Consider the following 22496-nt stretch of genomic DNA (forward strand, 5'->3'; position numbering starts at 1 on the left):
GATTCTGAAACTCCATAGCCAATACATAATGAATACTGATAAACAATCACATCTGCAAGAGATGCGAGTTTTGCCTGCCTTGTGTTTCCAGGAAACTGTTCATTTTGTATGCAATTGAAGAATGGCATTAAAATAAAAGTAGTGCCACTTAGTTTTACAATTTATTTTGAATAGTCACTAAGGTTCCAGATGAGCAGCCCGAGAGATCTCATATGCCTACAGATGAAAACAGGAATAAGGAATGAAATGGAAATGATATTACTAATTCCTTTTTGCCGCTACAGCCAGAGGCTTACAGGAACAATGCCAGGGACTCTCCTGTCCACAGCCCTCTGGTCTGTGATGACCACAGGCTGGTCAAAGGTGCCAACAAGAACTGGTTGAACCCACCAACTCATGATGCATCAGCTTCTGACCACGGACAAGGGTTTAAGAGTTGTCGGTCAGTACCAAAGAAAATCAGATTTATACAAAAATCATAACTACAGGTATGGAATTAGATAACTGGTAAAAGAATTTAATGGATGGAATCTTTGTTTAGCTTACCAGTATTCTGTAAGAATAATGTAACTAATTTGGTTCTTAAAGTCAGCGGGGCAACCTTCTTCAACAGTCTTGGCTGATTCTAACAGACAAACAGCAGTGGGATTTGTGACAGATAAGTACAGTTGCTCTCAAAGACAGGGCTCTGAGATGCTAAAAGATGCTAAAATTTTGGGCATTCGTACCACTGGGTATCTCCTTACAGTCATGCAAGTACCTCACTTGTTTCAAAATATCAAGTGGAAAAGCTATCTTGTGAAGAAAGACTTTCATTTAATTATTTTCTGAGATTTAGAGAAATCACAGATGAGCTCGTAAAAGGCTTAGTGATGCACCCATGATGGTATCTTGTAACATAAAGTGAAGGCTGTTTGCAGACTGCAGTCTTGGGAGCTGATACACAATTTCACTAAAGTTAATGAAGAAAGATTTGTACACAGTAAACAAGTTTAGCACTTTTTATGTAATCTACATACATACATTAAAATCTACCAGAAGCAAGATAATCAGGAATGGAATAATTTTAAGAGCCAAATGTAGATACACAAAAAATCCTTCTGAACAACTAAAAAAACAATTTAATTTTTGTGTGCGCTAAATGATTCCCTACCATTGTAACTTTCTGAATAAGGAGTATTTGAATTTGTGACTTATTTCCTGCAAATTAATACAGTTTCATCTGGCAGATACACCACAAAGGTTTCCATACACTTTTCTTTCAGATTTACTTGCAATTCAGTGTTAATAGATGTGTGTCAGACTTTTACTAACCAAGTGCCTACTTTCTGAAAAATCAATTTAGAATCGTTTCAAAATGGGACCATCATTGGAGCTACTTTTCTTTCCAACAAAACCAAAATAAACTATCAGCAGTGTATCCAACTGAAGAGGCTGGAGGAGCATTAACTGCCCAGCTACTCCCTCTCCTTTCTTCTGAAATAAATGTCCTGCTGTAGTTTACACAGAACACCAACAGTAACTCATCTTTTAATGAAAACAAACCAGCTGGCTCCATGGCTGGCCTGTTGGGTTTCCTATTTATCTACTTCTATATTTTGTAAATGTGATCTCTTACTGACTGAAAAATATAATTTCATTTCTATGACAGGATTCTTAGTGGTATTCCACCTACTGAAATTTCTGACCCGAAGAGTGACTTCCACTCCTCCTTGCCACAGTCTGCTATTCAGTGCAATTTATAAGCTACATATGCAGTCATAGGAATCCAGCACTTAGGGTTCATACTCCGGCACCACTGAAGCCACTCACTGTGTGTAATGAACCCCTCCTCACTCAAGAAGTGCCACTGAAAAAGACTGGGCCATTTACTTGACTAAATAACACCCAATTGTTACAGGTTTGTAGAACAGAAGTTCCAGTTTGCTAGAACTTTAGTAAAGCACTGAGGCAAACAATCTGTTAGTAATCATCAGCTTTTTTTTTTTTTTTTTTTGCAGAGTAACGCTAGATTTCAGTATCTACTGACACAAGAATTTAGTGCAATGAATGGATAATAAAACAACGGTACACCAATTTAAGGAACATTATCCAAAAAAACTTCTAAGAAAGATATTCTTATGCAAGGGAAAACCAGAATACAATTAATAGAAAATGTGAACGTACACTGCTTAAACTTAATGAAGAGAAGAAGATAGCAAACATATAATTAACTGCCTACGGCAGTGCAGCTAATGGATACTGAACTGGATTCCAGTTAATCCATGTCAGGACTTCCATCACTTGTAACAATTCTTGTTAATTTCTTTTTCACTTACTCACAGTAGTACCATTACAAATTACTTTTCAATAAGAGGTGATGGGTAATAGGCACTTTCATTACAGGCAATTTTTAAGTATCACCATGAGAAGGGTTTTACAAAATCAGAGTAAGAATTCCACACTGCTGTGTAAATGATGGGAGTGTTCAGTAACATCTGCAACAAATTAATAACAACACAGACCCCAACACTTTAAAACACTGTTTTATACCATGCTAATTTTGTGTATCCTTGTGGTGGTTTTTAGAAATCAGTAATATTGCACCCAGCCTTACCGCAAGACTGAAATTTCACTAGAAAATTATTACATTCTGTGATTTTAAAGAATTACTTCCCACAAATGAAAGCTATTGAGGTTATCTAACTACAAATGTACAAAAGCTATTTTCCCACCTGTAATGTTTTTCGTCATCTACTTTGTCAAGTTTTCTAAAAACCTTTCTGTGTGTCAGAGATTTACAATAAAAAAAACCACCAGTCTTTCTATTTACAAAAGCTAGTAAATTAGTGAGGTTCTTTAATGCACATCCTTCTGACATATTAAGTAGTGATAATCATAACTGTTCTAAGGAAAAAAAATTGTCTTGGCATGATACTCATGTCTCTCTGGAACAGAAAAACATACATGTAGAAAGGAAGACAACACAATAAAACCAAGGAATTCATAGGAACAGAAGAACCTCAGAAGAACAAAGGGGAATACGTGCAATGTGGCTTTACAAAACAAAGAAAATGCCTCTCATAGTTTGCTGAGTTCTCACGAAGAGCCCTCCTATTCTTTTGAGAAAGCGATTCCTGCCTTCAAAGTAGTTAATCAGGATATGACCCTTAGTAATGAATATCTCTTTTCAGGATTTAAGTTGATGCAGCTGTAGTCTCTTCAAGACCTTAAATTATAAATACAGAAAAGGAAGGAATCACAGGACAACTTTAAGTACATGGTGTCAGTATTCACAGTTACAAGGAAGGGTCAAAGATCACCACTCTGTGGCTCCAGGCTTCGTGGCTCTCTTTGGTGGCTGCGAGACAGTTTGGGGAAGCGCGTAGTCACTCTTGAGCGATTGCTTTTGCTCCCTGATTCTCCAGAAGTTGCAATATCACTAGGAAGACAAAAAAAAATACAGAAATTGCTAGTTTATGTTATATGTAAATTATTCAGTAGTTATTCCAAACATGTAAAAAGCAGATGTTGCGAGAGCCTGGCAGATGACTGCAAAGTACAGCACACATCTTCAACTACACAGAACTGCATTCTTTCTACTGGTAATTCAAGTATGAATTACAGAATGGGCTCTTTCAAAAATGAGAACTAGTAGAACTCCTAATAGTTTATGAAAGATTGCAAATTACAGGATAAAAGCATTTCTCTATGAGTTACAGTTCTGAAATGGTGGGAAAAGCATTTTGAAGTGATAAAAGTACAAGCAAAAAAGACAAGAGCTTGGATGATGCTCTACTTCACAATTCTCCAATTATGGATGGATGTATCATAACATGATGAGGTACATTAGTAATACATCCCTGTTGGGAATTCTTCCATCTCTTCTGACCCACAACACACTGTAGCCTGACATGAATGACCCTTTTGGAAAAGACTCCAAGAAGTACATTAAGATCAAAAACAAGCAGTAACAGAAAATTCCAGCTTACCTAGGTGATATTCAGAGGCTATAGACTCCTCGGACAACTACAGTATAAAGGGATAGCATTGTACTTTTACCATTCTTGTAGAGGACTCCACATGGTTTTTAATTATACTGCTTACATATAGATTGATAAATAAAACTGAATTTTAGATTTTGCAACTGAGCTGGGTAACACGATTACACAGCATACAGAGCTAAGTTTATTTTTATATGTAATCCACCCCCCCATGCCCCCCCGTCCCCCCCAAACTCTTGAAATACCTTCAGAATGCATTAACAAATCCACAGGGGAGGAACTGCACATCTGCTGTTCTTGCCATGTTAAACAAATACAGATATATTTTAAAACAACCACTGAATTTACTCTGTGTAGTTCCCTTCTTTCTGCAGAGTGACCTTCTTCATGGGTCAGAAAGCCCTGCTAAAGCCATAGACACACTCAAGTTCCACTTGGGCAATCTGAACACCCATGTGGCAGAGACCTTAGCAAAGCAGAAGCATTTAACAAGTCCTGAGACCAAGGGAAAAATTCACCTGCAGGAAACAGAGCCCTTCTGCAAGGTAAGGCAGCTGTACCACTGGTAGCCACTGGCAGCCACTGCACTGCACACACTGGCTGTTAGTCACAAACAGTAACAGAAAAACAGTATAGAAAAATTGTGTCCAGTTCAGATGCTAAATATTAACAGAAAACAAAACTCTGTGTTTTTAATGGCAGTGGCTTACTTGTCTAAATTTCTGAGCACAACACTCTAAAATAACCTTAGTTAAAAGAAAAAAAGATTTTTCTAAATTAAAATTCACCACATTCCTATTATAGTATTTAGTCTTTCTGGGTAACTAGGAAGTCCTTCACATGAAAAACTGCATCAAATACCTGTGGTATACATCCTTGTCTTCTTTAGTATCAAGATGAACAAGTTAGATCTTTAATTCCTTATTTTTCTTGTCACTAAAAGAAAAAACTAAAAATGTATTTAGTGTGTGTTATTAATACTTGGTAGCACAGGATAACTGAACTTCCAACCCTGGCCTTATGATTTTTATCTGGAAACTCAGCAAGGCTGGCTAAATTGCTGTAGAGAATTCTGATCATGTGAATCCAATTTCAGCTGTGCTCATTAGCATGGATTTTTTTAGTAACATGAATATTATTAGTCATTATTTTTACACTATTTATAAAATTGCAGTGATGCAGTGTTGATATTCTAATAGAGCGTAAGATACTGTCTTCAGAAGCTTGATTCTGTGTTAAAACGTATTTTTCAGAACACATAAACATAAAAGCATCTAAATATCAAGTATGCAATGGAATCAAATAAATTTTCACCTCATTTTGCTTTTCTCAATCTAAAATAGGTTAATTTACCATCATGATGATACCACTGCTGATAGTACTTTAGCTTTATCAGGCAGACAGGCAGCTCCTTTACAGATGCACATTGCAGAAGAAAGCAGTGTTATCATTACTATTGAAAGTACATTTCAATACACAAGCTCCTCCTGCTGGCATGTCCTCAACATGACACTAGTGTCACTCACTGGGAAGCCACTTTTCCCTCCTGTAGGAAAAATGCCCAAAGAAAAAATTACCAAAGGTGTAAAATGAATTCCCCTAAAATGAATAGATATGAATTAATATAAGATAAGCAGGGCTGAGGTTAACAAGATCATCTTAGGATAATTAGATGAACACCAGTGCCTGTGAATGAAGGCCAAAAACTAGAAGTAATTCTGCTAATTTAAATGATGCTACTGCAGAATGAGATTATATCTAATAACCAAATTAGAGATAATTTGTCTTAAATGTCTTAGCTAATTTTCATAAAGGCAATCCAAATTCTGAGACAAATCATTATGTTATGTAGGATTAAAGAAACCAACTTAGAGCTGAAGAATTAGAACTTCACGCATTCAGCATGAGAAAGCAAACTGGAGCTGAAATTAAATTGACCAACTTCCATGGAAACAGATGATGTACGGAGAAAAAAGGCTGGAGTATTAAAAAGAAATCATACATTTATAAAAGTGTATCTCTTAAGCCCCTTCCCATCTTCCCTCCTCCAAAACCTGATAAGGAAACTTGCCACCTCACTTGTCTGTTTCAGCTCTAGCTTTTTACTCTACAATTAAAATACTGACTTTCAAATAATAGCCAGGAAGTTTAACTATTAAATTTGGGAAGGAAATGATCCACCCCCAAAATGCATGATAATCAAGCAGGAGGAAAAGATTAATTGCCCATCTCTTCCGCCTCCTGTTACTAGAATTAATAATTTGGTTCTGGCTTTGAGGTCAAATGATACTTACAGACTCTCTGGCACTAAACACGACACCTTTTTAAACCTCTAGTCTGTTCAACAGGTCAGGTATTTCATGAACTACTGGGCAGAGCTAATGAAGACCTTAAAATGATCCTGTCACAATTTCTGGCAAATGCACATGAAGATGAAATTGAGACACTTCTTCTGAATCTATTTTTGCTGATGTGTGTTTGGGTTTGAGGAAGAAGGCACCAGCATACCTACATGCAGTGTTTGCAAATCCTCTCATTTGTATCATTCAGCAGCAACAGTTTCTAGGCTACTTTTTTGGGAGGTTGAGATAAGGGTTCACCTACAGCTGGTAGTTTTATTTAAATTAAAATACAAATTTAAAATATGTAAATCTAAACCAGGGAGTAGCTATTCTAAATCAACTCCTCCAGGACAGCTACGGCAAATCCCTGTGGTAAGCCCTCACTGTCTCTTCTACACCTCTGAGTTTCACCTGCTCAGTTTTAATGTAACATTCTTATTTCTTTTACCTTCATAGCCACTTGAAGACTTCTCAGGGTTTAGTTTTCCTGGCTGAGCCTGGCAGGCAGCCGGATACTTGCTAGGCATTACCGTGTTCAGCAGTGGAATGTTCAACTATTAAAGGCTCAAGTTCTTTTCTCCACTCTCGCCTTGTCCCATTCTGAATTAAAGAGCGACCTACTGATGCAATCAATTTCTTCTTCCTTCCAGATCATTGTTTAGCTTTTAAGCATTCCCGATTGATCTGTCCAGTGTTTGGATATCAATTCAGCTTCATTGATTTTGTCTTGGTGCCAAGTTCTGGCTGAGGTACATCTATAGAAAATAGCTTAAGTAACTGCTCTTCTAAATCAGCTTCATACCTTTCATTTATTGCTTTCTGTGTTATCAAAATGTAAACTGCATTTGTCTTTTTCTTTATGCATTTAGCATATGAAACCGCAGTACTCTCTCAGCTGATAACTGCGAACATTTAAATTAAAAAATTTATTTCCCATCTCATTGTCTTCAGGATAAAATTAGAGAGGAATTTCTCATAAGAATATAACATGTCTGTAACTGGAGATACTTTTGTACCAGCCAGAGATCAGAGAGCAGAAGTAACAAGCACATCCTGGGAGGGTAGCAAAGCTCAGGATATTTTTTTAATATATATATATCTCACATGCAAAAGCATCTGTGGAGGCATTCCTGATTCTAGTTTTGCTTCAGTTGTATTAAACATACCTCATGAAGAAAGGCATTAGCTGGCAGATAAATTTGGTTTCACCAGTTTCTTGCATTATTAATAGTGCTGTTTGATATGATAATTTTTGGACATGACCCCATATTTAATATGGTAAACTGGATTCAGGCAGGCAGCCCCCTCAAAACAATGCCTATACTTATACTAAGAGATTCTTCTTAGACACATGAGAACTAATTCTGACTTGCCAATACAGCAAATCTCAGCACCTTCTTCTGCCAATTAAAATCAGCTAAAATACCTGTTTAGTGGCATTATTAACTACGACTCTGATTTCATCAAATCTTTTTACACACCCTAGTAACTCCTGCTTTGCAGTGATCTAGGTAAAATCCTTGTTTCCAGCTGCTGAAGTGTAAAAATAATTGGAGCCACAGTTCTGCCATCACTCCCAATTTTGTAGAAATGAAATACAATTATTAATGAGAAACAGCGATCTCCAGCTATTAATTCAGATGACTGAGTTGGGATGTTTAAATAGTTACCTAGTAACAGAAGAAACAGAAAGATATGGGTAAGATAATCCCTCTACAGCTCACTCTGTCACTGAAAATCCTGAAGATGCTATTAAAGTTGCCAGGTTAAAAAACAAATAATTTCCTATCATGCTTAGATCTGAATTGATCAAGAGATGGAAAGCATTAATTCTAATATTCTATCCAACTATTCAATTAATATACAACTCCTTCTACTTCCGCATACATATTTGTACAGCACAACACAGTATTCAGTGACGTATTCAATCTCTTCCTGCTGTGAAATAATTACAAACACAGAATCATGCTTCCAGTTGTTATAATTTGAATGATCCTAACTTGAATGTTCTCGTGCTACAAATCAGTTTCCACACCAGTATGAAAATTTCCTTCATAAGCATCATCTGAACTGATATTTGAATATTTCTGTAAACCATGACACTGTACCTAATACTGATGATGGGATCTTTGTTTGCTTCCACTAACTTTACTGTGAAGTTGAATGGTTACAGTACATCAAATGTTTTGTATCCATTAGCTATACACTATACAATGAATAATACCTATGACTGATTTTGGATGAAATACAGTCTCATTCAGGAAATGCTCAGAAACCTGTAAAATGACCTTTCCTGAATTTACATCTGAGAAATGCCTGAAGTCTTGTTTCTTGGTTTTCTAATACATAATGACATCTGCATTTGGGAACGTTTCCTTTCTGTTTCTTGTGCTGCCTCTGCCAGAATAACATAATGCATAAATATGTTATTCACACAAATGATCTCTTCACAACTCACTAGAAAGCCAGAAACCACTGAACACACATGTAAGAGAAAGTTCATCAGAATACATGATTTAGTTATAATTGCTATAATTGGTTTGTGTATTTCACTGATTAGCTGAAAGGCAGGAAGTTGGGCTACAGCATCCATTTCCACCTAGAAATCACCAACATTTTGTTCTGTTGGGGTTAGCTGGCTCTGTGCAAGCAGCATAACCTACCACTTTCCTTTGACAGGTAATTTAATGAACCAATGCTTCAGAAGCAGATCATGTTCCAAGGCTGTGCATATAATAACAAAATTGCATGATCTGATTTCATAAGAACAGCGTTCAGTGAAGACCTGGATATATTTTTTCCTGCTAGTACCATAATGATCATCTTTAAAGAAAGCACAGACAGATCTAGGATACATTTTTCTTGAAAATATTGAGGTATTTAAAAATGAAGTCGTGCATCAGGATTCACAATGCATCATATATGTGAAAATAAAAGGAGTAAAACTTTTGTTTGACAAGTAGCAATTTTGATGTGCTGAGATAGCAGTGCATTGCAGTGACTAGCCAAGCAATTCCTCCTCCATTTGCACAAACTGCTTGCACACAAAAATGACATGGAATGGAGACAGGTTACCAAATCAACTTTTAAGCAGCTCATAATCAATACGATTGGCACTGGAAGTAACAACAGGAAGCCTGCAGGAAGTGTGGTCTCAAGACACCAGTGTATGAGAAGCCAGTAAAAGGAGTTGATATATATATATCAACACTTGTGAGCTACCCACCTTCTGCTTTACAGATCAGAAAAATGCAAAGTTGACCACCTTTTGGGAGAAGAGGCGGGTGGGGGGAAAGAAAGGGTTGCCATCTCCTCTAATTTGCCTAACTTTACCAACATCACAGAGAAGAAAAAGTCTGAAACCTAAAAGCATTTCTTTTCCTACCTGTTCATCCCTCTCCTTCAGCAGACACTGAGCTCGCCAATACACTCACAGAATCACGGAAAAGTTTGGGTTGGAAGGGAACTTCGAAGCTTATCTCATCTAACCCCCCTGCAATGAGCAGGGACATCTTCAACTACATCAGGTTGCCCATAACCACATCCAGCCTGGCCTTGAATGTCTCCAGGGATGGGGCATCCACCACCTCTCTGGGCAACTTGTGCCAGGATTTTACAACCCTCATTGTAAAGAATTTCTTCCTCACGTCCAGCCTCAATCTCCCTCTTTTAGTTTAAAACCATCACCTCTTGTCCTGTCGCAACAGGCCCTGCTAAAAAGTCTTTCCCCATCTTTCTTATAGACCCCTTTTAAGCACTGAAAAGCCACAGTAGGGTCTCCCCAGAGCCTTCTCTTCTCCAGGCTGAACAACCCCAACTCTCTCAGCCTTTCCTCATAGAAGAGATGCTCCATCCCTCTGATCATTTCTGTGGCCCTGCTATAGATCCTCTCCAATAGGACCAAATTGTTCCTGTACTGTGGACTCCAGACCTGGACACAGTACTCCACGTGAGGTCCCTTTGGCTAATGCCAGTTGCAAACTCAGCGCATATTCCTGCCTTCCTTCACCATGTCTGACTTTAAACCTTGGAGCCTGGACAACTCAGCTCTGGGAGTAACACAGTGCAGTTACCAGACCCCCATTCCCATTCACACCAACAGCAAACAGCTGCTAGTGCATTCATTCAGAGCTGTTGCTGCTGTCTCCTGTAGAGACACTTTGTCCCCTCCATGCTCCTTCACTCAACTTTCCTCCACATTCAGCCAGGCAAGAGTATCTGCCAAAAAGCACTAGTAGCTACACTTTTCAATATAGTTTCAGTAGTCTGCATGGGAATAATGCAACTTGCTGAGTTTTGCAAGCAAACTGAGCAGCATAAAAACAACCTGCACAAAAAACTGCCATTATTATTTTATTTTTATGAACAAACCCCTTCTTTTAAAACTACCATAAAAGCAAATGGAATGATAAAGAAAAGTTGTGATCAAAACATGTTTTGATCTTCCAAGCAAGTGCTTGAGTTTTAATTGCTCCATGAAGTTAAGAAGTATCAGCTGCTTCCCTCAAGCATCGTCATTTCTCATGAAGATTACAGCACGATATTAACACATGCAAGAAGGCTGAAAAGAGCTGCCATGATCATTCCCAGGGACAGGTCTAGATTAAAATGGAAGTCATGTTAACAGTAATAACTATGAAGGAGAAAAAGGGACAAATAAACACTGCTCACAGAATCCCAGAGAATCACAACCCTCTTCTGGAAAATATGTCAGCAATAACAGTAAAGAACAGTGCTTTACAGCAATCACTCTTTCGGGGGTTTCTTCTTAGTTTTAAATACTAAGGACACCTTACTGCACTACATCAGCGAGATACTAATAGTGATCCAGGAGCTAAACACTCAAAAAATTAGGTCTGAATTTTAACCTTTGGGAGCTCTCAGATTGTTCTTCATTTTAGCCTATTATTTTTTCTTTTCCCTAAGCTAAAATAAATAAATAAATAAATGTATAAATACTCACACTGAGCTGGGTAACACATAGAAAATACTTCACCTGCCCCTGGAAACAGAACCACAGAGAGACAGTTGAGACTTGGCATAGTGAATGAACCCTGTAGTCTCTAAATAAACAAAAGTATCAAGATGGGAAAATGTGTAAATAAAGTGCAGAATCGAGTACTGTCCACAGAATAACACGGGAAATGCCGACTTTGTTCTTGGTAATGGAGACAAGGAGTAATGTTTACATTTAATCCAACACAGAAAGAGAATCTAATCAAAGGAGGTACGACACTGCCCAGTAAATGACGCTGGGGGCCAGCCCAGGGTTGCAGTGCTCTTGATGGATTAGACAGACACTAAGCTAGGATCAGGCTCGACAGCAAAAAGACGACCACAGTAATAAGCAATCAAAATCACATTTCCTTTTGAGTCAGATTTCAATTCTTTTCTCTCTAAGACAGAAAACAGCACTGACAAATAAAGGCTCATCTCTATTTTGAATTCCAACTCCAAATTAGGCTAACAGGAAGCAAAATTTGCTCTCTCTACTCCAGGGCAGTTAAATGCATAGCACACTGCTGGCCATGATCTCCTGAAATTTTGGGGTCAGTTCTCCAGGTATCATCAGATTCAGAATCTTTAAAAAGTACACCACCTTAGTCCCTTCTTTAATGCAAATGTAACTTTGCCACTGAGTCTGGAATAAAAATAAGCAAAATTTACCATAAGCTTGCTCCTTGCCAGAGTATGAAAGAAAAATCAATTCAGAACAGTGACCCGCTGGACTCTCATATTCCTGGCAGGCATTTAAGTGCAACTCCAGCACTGGAGCTCATGCCTGGCAACTGGGGAGTAGCAGTTCAGGAGCTGCTGAATATTCTCAGCTCTCAGCTACATAGAGAAGCCTGTTGCTACCCAAAGTATTTGCTTCTGTAGCGCACTTTCATCTTTTACCTATGAACTCCCCAGGAAGTTCCTCCTCTCCTTGCCTCTGTGTTCTGTGGCTTTCGGCCACGTGAAGTCTTTGGTGTTAAAAGTCTAGCCACCCTTGATACAGGACATTTTATGGCTCTGAATAAATGTTGAGCTAAATGGAAACTGAAAAAGCTGCTGAGGTATCACTTTCCCTGGTTTAGAAATAGATGGGTGAAGCATCTTTCTGGAGAAGTCAATACTACATATGAATGGATACTGCACCAGAAGGCAGTATGATGATGCAGAATTTTATCTTTGTTAGGGTAGTTCTCCTTTCAAGCAACAGGAGAAAAGTCTCAGAAGAACCCAAATGCAGCATGCTCCTCCTTGAATACAACTGCACCCACCTGAAAAGCAAACGGCTGCCCTGATGCAATATGAAGACTATTTATGCCCTACAAAGTGCACAGGTGATATTCACTCGACTGCAGTATCAACAGCTCTGCAGTTAGACACGAATCATTTTTAATCTTATACATACAGCTGCCCTGTGCTTACGAGGCAGCACTGGATTTTATCAGAGCCTTCAGGATTTAGATGCATTTGACTCTGCTGCAGCACTAACAGCACAAATATGATAAAATATTCAGTCTGCCTGACAATGCAAACCAGCCCCATTTTATTCCCCTTTGGTCATACCTAGCTACTGTCAACAGCTACTGCTTCACGATTTATCTCTTTTAATATGTAGGAGTCTTCCACTGAAAGATTTTTAAAGGAGACAGACATTCAGAGCTGTTCAGTGTATTTATTTACCCAGAAACTGTATTAAGACTAACAAATTAAATCTCCTATAAAGAATTGGCTTATGAACTCTTAAAAGTCAGAATAAAATTTCAGAAACTTCAGAGTTATACCAGACATGGAACAGTAAGAAACAGGCTCTTCGGCCCATTTTGCAGTTGCAAAATTAAGCAATTTTATGCAAACTGTTTACAAGGCACAGATTTCTAACACTGTGTACAGTGAACAGCAACCCCTGCAGACACACTCATTAGCGGTCCTGATTACTACGTATCATGCGTTTTACTAAACTCTAAAGCATAACTGTCTTACACTTTTAAAATCTTCACCTAAAAATAAACCTTCATACTGCTGTTGGTATAATCAAACCCTGGGGGACTGTGTAATTAGTAGGTGAAGATTTGAAGAAAAATTACTCTGGTTTGCTCTTGGAGACAGTGACATCAACCAACCCAGTACAAATCCTTCCTGTAATTTCTGTCTAAAATTGGGTTATTTTAGTAAGAGTAAACTGAAGAAGCCTGTTTCACTATAAAGCAGATCTGCATTAGGAAATCTGCAAGCTGTTCTGACTACAGCATCATAGCCAAGAATAACCCGATGTTATACTTAGACTGATGTAAATCTGCAAAGTACTCCAGTCCCCGGGTTAGGGACATGCTGAAACAGCAAGGGGACCAAATGTAGAAAGGATACCTGTGCAACCTCTGCATGCTGCAAGTGAACCAGAACTGTGTGATGAGGCTGCCTCTGTTACACCTGCACAAACCTCAACAGTCCAGCTAATTTTGCATTTCTGACCTGATACTTGGCCTAATTTGTACCTACAGAGAAGGTACTGGTGATCTCAGAAGCTGTCTAAAGAACATACCTTAAAAACTAGCAACAACCACTTTCTTGCAGAGAAGTATGCATGCAATCATTAATTTTTGTTATTAATAGATGAGTGCCTATAATTACACCAACTTATTCTAGCATCCTTCAGCTAATTCTTCATGGATTCTGCTATCACCACAGAAGTGCCAAATGCATTAAAGATACACCATAAAAATAGCAGCTGAAATACAACAGAATTGAATGGACTATGTTTATAGCTGGCAGATCAACAAAACCAAGGAACAAAGCTTCTGGAGGATGTTTTGAATTTCAGCGATGGCCTGCAGCTAATTCATGCTGCTTTCACATGAGAAACTGATGGCTACTGAAATATATTTTAATACAACTTCAAATGAGGAAAAAAACCACCTCCTTTTGAAAAACCATGCACTGAGGCATAAACAAACTTGTTATGGTGTGGATTAAAGCCAAGCACATGCACAAGTACAGAGATACCTCCCTTATGAAGATTATTTGCTTCATGTATTTGAATGGATGCATCCATTTATCCATTACTGTCAGCGTTGCACAGGAAGGAACACTGATAAGCACTGGAAAACTGCAATATAAGGTGTATAAACAGATTTTTCTGAACCACGTCTTCATGACTATTCCTTACTGGTTTATATGCTAAGAGAAAAGAATAAAGCTTACATATCCATCTCTCAGCAAAGCCTCTTTCACTCCTCAGAACCTTTTCCACCATGGAAAAGCAGTTAGACCTTACCTTTGGTTTTATATCCAGTGAAATAAGAATTACAGAATAGGTCTTTTCTTGCAATACTCCAAATCTAACAATTACATGAAGAGAAGAACTTCAAAGTCATGTGGAGACCTCATAGCAGCCTTCCAGTATCTGAAGGGGGCCTACAAGGATGCTGAAAACAGATTCTTCATTAGGGACTGTAGCGATAGGAAAAAGGGTAATGGGTTCAAACTGAGATAGTGGAAACTCAGGTTAGATATAAGGAAGAAGCTCTTTACTGTGAGGGTGGTGAGGCACTGGAACAGACTGCTCCAAGAAGTGGTAAATGCCCCATCCCTAGCAGTGTTCAAGGCCAGGTAGGACGGAGCCTTGGATGACACAGTCTAGTGTGAGGCATCCCTGCTCATGGCAGGGGGTTAGAACTGGATGATCTTGAGGCCCTTTCCAACCCAAACCATTCTATGACTCATTAGAAAATTAATTTAAAAAAATCAAACAAACAAACCTGCCATTCTTGTAATGAAGTAAAATTCACAGATGAAAGCGTATTTACACACACACGTTCTGATTTAAAGAACAGTGTATTTTCAGTCCTAATTCCTTCTCTCTCCCCCTCCCCCTTTTCTTTTTCTTTCCACAAAAGATTCCTCATGGGCAATTAAAGGGAGACATTGACATTTCGGGAGATCTGTAGCTAACATCATGAACCCATGTTTGAGAGCTTAGTTTGTGGTATTTCTGACAGTGGATTGCATTAATACACTATGCCAAATTGCAAACGCTATCCTGTGCCAAAAATATTTGCAAATGTCAGAGAAAACCACCCAATATGAAAAAGGTCCTTTTCTTAACCTGGAGCGATTACTTCTGCACCAAGGGCTGATGGATGGGCTACAGCACAGAAACAGCATTGGGCTGGTGCTGGCTGTGCCCCACTGTGACTCTGAGCAGTAGGAAACGGAAGCACAGTGACCTACAGGAATCGTTTGTTGTTTGTCTCTATCAAGTACACTGGAAAAATACCATTTCAGTGGAAGCTGAAGAGAGAACACAGGTTGCCCTGACTAAAAGGAGATGCGGCTAACCCATCAGGTCATGCTACTCAGCCCCTTGGGTATAAAACCCAAAAAAGTCACGCTCTCACTGGAGAGTGCTGCCTTCATACAGCAAATAAATACGCACATACTGCTCTGTGAGTTCTTCCATTCGTCCACATACTAGAAATCCTTGAGAAAGTGTGATTTTTCAGATGATCTGCATTGTTGCCAAATATCTTAATAAAGCTTCCCTTATAGGATAATACAAGCTGAAAATGGCAAGTCAAACACTTTCTCTTGAACATACACTCTGAATTTACGTAATTCTTGTCTGTACCTGAAGTTCTCTCTTATAAACTGTGTCTACCAGTTTCATGACCCTATATAATTATTTCGAAGTAGAGATACGAACTTCTCATGAACCTCCAGACTGAGTTTTGTCCAGGTCATGTCACCCAGGCCAGGCTAGTGTAGTTTCCAGTGATATATTTTGCCATGCAGACTGGTTAAAGTCAGTCAGAAGCCCTTAAGTTCCTTCTAACATAACAAAGAAAGACAGGAGGAGAAGTAACCTCACCCTGTGGTAGAACAGTATGGCTCCAAAAACCTAATGAAGTGCCAGAATTGCATAGTGTGCAACTTCCAAATGTATGATAAATGCAATAGAAATATATTATAAATAAGAGATTACATAGGATTTTTTAGTCCCATTAATCAGTTACTACTCATTCTAGGGACAGGTATTTAAATAAGGACTTCCCTCTTTAGTTGCACATTTCAAAATCTAATTTAAAAATAAGAATAAAATAAAAAAAAAACATCACAAGCGATCTGGGCTGTGAGAACCTGTCAATATAGATAGTACACAATCCCATCTGCTCAAAGCCCTCACACTACACTACCTACCTGAAACCTGCCTTCAGATGCATGGAGAACGTTAACTTGAAAAGTTCTCTTTGTGGAAATGTCATGGGCTTTTCCAGTACTCTGCCACTCCAAAAGGCAGATCCTGTTTTGGAGCATTGCAGCTCTCACTGTACACAGTGGAATAACACATCATTAAAAGGGGTCTCCACCAAGGCTTTGTTTCGAAGCTCATAACTGGTAACTGAGCGCTATGGATCCCTGAGCTCTCCTACCCAGCTGCACTTGCACACAGACGGCTCTGACTGACCAGATGGCTTCTTACAAAACAACGTGTTTATAGGAATAGTTTCCAAAACACTTTCTGGTGGTGCAGCTTATTTTCTGTAAGAGATCTGCAGATGGTTCCCTTTCCCTACCTAGAAGTTCTCCGAGATCTCTCTCTTGGACTAGTTGTTACACAGTCTGCAGCTACTGATGCTATTTGACTGTGAAAATCTAAAGCTTGCAATTTGCTTAAATTAATCGTCAGAAAGAGAAACTTAAGCAATTATAGATCAACCAGTTTAAGCACAGCTGTAGAATAAATATTACAAACTGGTTTGCAGGATTTAGGAGGCCAAAAAGTAAGCTTTGAAAGCCGCAATTTCAATTCAGGGAATTCATGTAATTTGGGCAAGGGTGCTTTTGTTTAACTTGTGTTCTTTGCCAACACTACTGCCATGGCCAACAAGAGTAATTAAGTGGGTATCAATGCTTTAGGTTTATAATTGTCATGAAGCCCAATATCAGATTCTACTAACCATGAGGTTCTGTAAGGTAGTGTGCAAGAAACTTGCTCAAGAAGGGAAGGATTTGTGAAAAGAACATTATTCACATCTATCAGAGGTATCTGTTGGGCACACATGTGCCAAATGAAGCAGTAAGGTACCCGAAACAGTCCTGAACAACCATGCTATAAAGTGCACTTAACATCCACATTTACCATTACGTGTCTATTCTAGTAACTGTCACTATACAGACACCTGCTGAAGAGCTTAAAAAGTTATAATGAGAGAAAAAAATCCTCATATTAAATAAAAATACTGTTTTGTTTTGTTTTGCCAGTACGGTGATCTTTGATCAATTGGACTGTACATAAAAATACGTTTGAGGATTTTAAATGTTTGTGGACCTTTGATATTTACAATTCTGTGCTCATTTTAAAACACTGTATTAAAATTTAGGGCTTGGATTGGAAATGGACAGAAAGGTACAGCTTTGGTAGTTTAAAGCATGAGAGCTCCCACGTGTTGGAAGGTTAAAACCATCATACAGTAGGGACAACAGAAACGCTGCGGCATCTGCAATGTTTGGGCTCATTCTCAGCTATTGATTGCTGGAGCTGCAAACTCCTCTGTGCTCTCCTCCTCTGGAAAAGTCAGCTTCAGCAGCATAATGCTATGGACAGAGAGGAGAACTAGGAAATAAAGTGTCCAGACATGTCTAGTCTCATTTATTAGAGACTTTAGCAAAATAAATAGAAAATAAACCCCTTTTTTAATTAATTAGGTTGGTTGGTTTTGGGTTTTTTTTTACTACTTTTTGTCTTTCGGAAGAATCCTACTCAAGTAACATGTCAGAAACTGGTTTACATTGTAAAAAGAAATGACTAGACAATTGCAAACAAGAGTATTACACTTAGCTTCCCTTACAAATCATGTATATTTGTTAATACACAAAAAAACCCTGAAACTTTGATAATTACTGTTATTTGAAGGGAAGAAAGGAAAAGCCCCGACAGGTTTCTTAGCTATTCAAGTAGAAATATGTTCTACATGCTTACAAGAAGAGTTTTTATCAATCCTGCACAGCTGTCCATCTCTTTCAAATGTAAAGATTACTAATGGCTGATACTCTGAAAAACACAAGGATCATCCTTATAAAACTATCAACCGGAAAAACTCTCATTCCTTAGTTAAAAGACAATTAAATTATTTGCTAGGTCAATTAAAAACACACTTCGCAAAAATATATTCTGAGCATGAGGAGGAGAGAATGGGAGCTCATGGATCTGAGGATTAAAGACAAAGTTTTATCCTAGGAGCCAGAGAACAGGGACACTGAATGGCCACCAAGCTGGTCAGACCTACAAATTAGAGGAATCTCTTATCAGTCATTTACTTTGCTCTATAGCTGGGGTAACAAATGAATGCAGAATATTCACTGAACCAAGCCTTCTCATGCCAAGATCTTAGGTGGAGTTGAATCTTTGTACTCAATAAGAATTTGTTAAAATACCCAAATCACCTATGTATGGGTGTTTTTTTTTCAAGGCTTACTTTCAAAGGAAAAACACACATTCTACATACTGTTTCGGCAAAACATTCTATGCCTGTGGTTAACCTCTTCTTTTGTCACTCTTTCAGCTACCATTGTTATTTCAATAAATGAAAGCAAATCCCAGCCACTTCTAATGAAATGGCTTCTTTCCTGTGTGCACAAAATCAGTAAAGGAAAACAAATTCCATGTCTCCTCTTTTCATTGTTTCCCACCATCTTTCTTTTTCAACTCATTTCCACATACATTCTCTTCATTCAGTCCAAACTGTCTCAGTCTTCTCCTTCAGTTACTTTTCATAGCACTCCTCTGCTCTTATTCTACTTCTTTATTCTTAGCCCCTACCTTCTCCAGTTTTTCTCTATTAATTCACATCAACAGCCACACCACCATTTATTACCCAGTACTTTCCCATACACTGTTTCTCTTTACACCAAATTCTTCTCTCAACAAACTCCTGTGCTGCCTTGATTCTATGTAGCCGAGTCAAGTTGTTCTCACAGCTCCCATCTAAACCCATTCTCTTCTGTGCAATCTACACATCTAGTTCTCTCTTTCAAATCAATTTAGCTACTTCATCTTTCATTTGGCCCTCATTTCACGTTTTCTTTATTACAACATAGACCTCAACACCCTGATGCCTTTCAGGTTTTCAGCCACAGAGACCTCAGAGCATGACACTGGAGCTTTGTTAAGACATCCTACTGAGTCTTGGATGCATTTTTATTCTACTGTTCTACCTCCTGAAATATATTTTGTTAAAACTACTAGTTTAAGGCACTTTTAGTACACTTTCCCAGGGTGAAAACCTCTCTTGAAACTTCTTACTGAACAAGTCATTCCAGTTAAAATAACTCTGGGGAACAACCGACTACTGTTGCAATCTGGACTTTTCTGGTTTTATGCACTGCTGTTAAATTAACCTAAACCAGAACCTAGACATTGTGCTGTGACCCCTAACATATGATAATGTCATCTTCTTGGGTTAAATTCTGTTCCAATATGCCATTAAATAAATAGATCAACTACTGCTGATAGACAGTAAAAAGAGGGTGAAGTGAGCACATTGGTACAAAGCACAATGCTTATAAGAAATATACAGTAACTCTGTATTTGAGTGGCAGGTAAAGCCATATGGCTAACCTGACAAGAACAACTTCATTCTTTTATTCACTGAGGAAAATCATGCCACATTACAAAGAAAAAGTTTGAAGAAGGCTGAAAGAAAAAAAAAAAAGGTAAAGTGATAGTTTGATACCATATTCCACAGCAAAATGCTTTCATGCCATCAAGAATGAGGATGGTACTTCGCAGCACTGCACACAATTGCATCAGCTTCTCCAGTATTGCACCTGCCACAGCTAGGATGTAAAAATTTGTTCTAGATTCAAAACTGGCATAATGAGCTATAAAGAACATTGGATCTGTTGTTCAGGAATTAGGTATGGACAAAAGAAAGAGGATTGTGTGTGTGTGTTTAGAATTTAAAATAGTTTCTGATTCAGCTCACTAAATGCACCTGGGCAAACACTTGCCAGTCAAGCAATTATGCAGGAAGTGTATCATCAGTGTAAGGGCTTGTCAACGAGCAATAGAAAATGAGGTGATTCACATTTAGACCCTAAACTACAAAACTCTGCAAAGGGTTTTATATATTCTCTCAGTTTAATGGCTGGATGTCTAAAAACTTGTTGCCTCTGCCTACTGAAATAACAAGTGATCTCCACATTTATGTAAAATATTTGTCTTCATCTACCAATTTACTTCTTATCTGTGCAAGATAGAACCACAGTCCATTCCCAAATATATCCTACATGTTCCAGTTTACTTTTTGGCAGCATCATTCTCAGTTAACAGGCTAATGTGTGATGGAAAAATCTCAGCAGAGAAAGCGGACAGTTAATGGAGATTTTTACCCCTGGACTTCAAGGAGTGGGGCTCTTTCACCACTACTACCACTAGAACTGAGCAAACCACCAACCTGACCTTTAAGGTAGGACTAAACTTCCCAACCACACACAAGAGAAAACTCTTTCTCAAAAAATACAAGTCCCAGAAGCTAGGATTTTCACAAACAGAGAAGGTATTGGAGAGTTGTAAGTCACAGACACTTGCAGTAGTGAGACACAAACAACCACTTTCCTATTCTACAACATTTTTTCCACCTGTGACGACTCATTACTAAATATCCAGAAGTGGAGCTGAAATGCGTCAGCATTCCAGCTAAGATGGTTTTATTCAAGATACTTTATAATGGCAACTGTTTTGATTTAATTCTGAAGCATATTAAAGATTTTACTTTATTGGTGTAAGTTAACCTGTACTTTTGAGTATTCACCATTACAACCTTATTGACAGAAATGTGAATTTAAAAGAATAGCTGACACAAAACCAGAGACGGCAGAGATTAAAATTATATTTTTGCAAGTGCCTTTTCTGGTTTAATTTTATGTTGCTTGCAAAGTAAAGAAGATAATTACAAATGTATCCTCCATTTTTTGCCCATCCTCAAAACTTAAAATGTTTCCTGGCTCCAGAGCCCATTCTCTGCCCCCAGTTTCAGAAGCACCTGCTGCAGTACAGGAATGCTGGAATATCTAGAGAGCTCACTTTTTAAGAAGGGAGTGCATGAGACTTGCCTGTTACCAAGGAAACAGGATTGCTGCTGTAATGGCACAAAAATTAACTGTCTCTGTGCTCATTTACGAAACAAAATCTTAACCTCTTCTTGTTCTGCTCCAAGTTAAACATGTTAGGAACAAAACCTGCATAGATTAGAAAACCTGTCTCTTGATAAAGACTTGCCAAGTTTATTAACAAGCAGTAAAAGAGGAAGACAAAAACGAAGAAGTAAATCATATAATCAAAGCATCTCAATCCAGATGGTTTGTTAGTAAAACACCAAGCATCATACCACCTCAACCCAAGCTGCCTGGAACAAGAAAACCAGTTATGCAAAATAGTTGCCTTGTACAAACTGGGAATCAGGTGTAATCAAGAGTAGTAAGAGGGACTCAAAGTGACATTATTTCTCCATGTTGTAAGGGTGTTAAATAAAAAAATACTAGGTAAATTTATGTTTGCATATTTTCATGTTAGGCAACTTGGCATTTTCACTAACTCTTACAGCCATTTTTATTATTTGCAAAGACAGATGGAAATCGATCCATCAGAGAATGCACAGCACAGTTAAAAGCTTGTTTTGTACAATACTGAAGTTTGCTGTAACCTTGAACATGGCTTTGTTCAACATAATCTCTATTTGTTTCAGAGCTTTGTAAGTTGGTATTTATGAAGGAAACTGATATATACCAAATAGCTACCAAAAGCAATACATAAAGTGGGTTTTGACTGCTACTGTCAATCTACTTGAGATTTTTGCCCAAGTCTTTTAAGCCATGCAACCATGGAGAGCATTTCTTGTACATTTCTACACCTGTAAAAGAAACTCCATACTGTAGCCTCTCCCTCATTTGTTTCAACAATTTCAAGCACACAAACCCAGCATCTGCTTCCACATTTTTATTTTCTCAGGCAGCACTAACAAGGGTTTATTCTGCAGCAACTACAAAAGATCACAAACACTCATATGGTTCCAATGGTGACTGAAGAATATTCAATTCTAGTATGGTATACACTAAATTATACTCCTCATAAGCACTGTAAAGGTCACTTTGAATACGAAGAAGCATGATGTAAATCTAC

General features: G+C 38.2%; 1 protein-coding gene across 3 annotated transcripts in view; it reads right to left on the reverse strand.

The window, feature by feature from the left end:
* Positions 1–803: 803 nt before the first annotated feature.
* The window catches only part of SNX29 (sorting nexin 29), a 117948-nt gene continuing 96255 nt past the window's right edge, over positions 804–22496 (reverse strand). For 2 of the 3 annotated variants that reach the window (XM_057407913.1, XM_057407912.1), the window contains one exon: positions 804–3421. In XM_057407913.1, coding sequence (XP_057263896.1) covers positions 3292–3421 — 130 coding nt within the window. In that variant the 3' untranslated portion in view covers positions 804–3291. Of the gene's footprint in view, positions 3422–6561; positions 7081–22496 lie in introns of those variants that run through there. The other variant, XM_057407914.1, reaches the window with a different exon arrangement.

Source organism: Pezoporus wallicus, unplaced genomic scaffold (genome assembly GCF_028554395.1).
Source record: "Pezoporus wallicus isolate ANWC-B61680 ecotype Strahan unplaced genomic scaffold, APGP_CSIRO_Pwel_v1 contig_4012, whole genome shotgun sequence".
NCBI lineage: Eukaryota > Metazoa > Chordata > Aves > Psittaciformes > Psittacidae > Pezoporus > Pezoporus wallicus.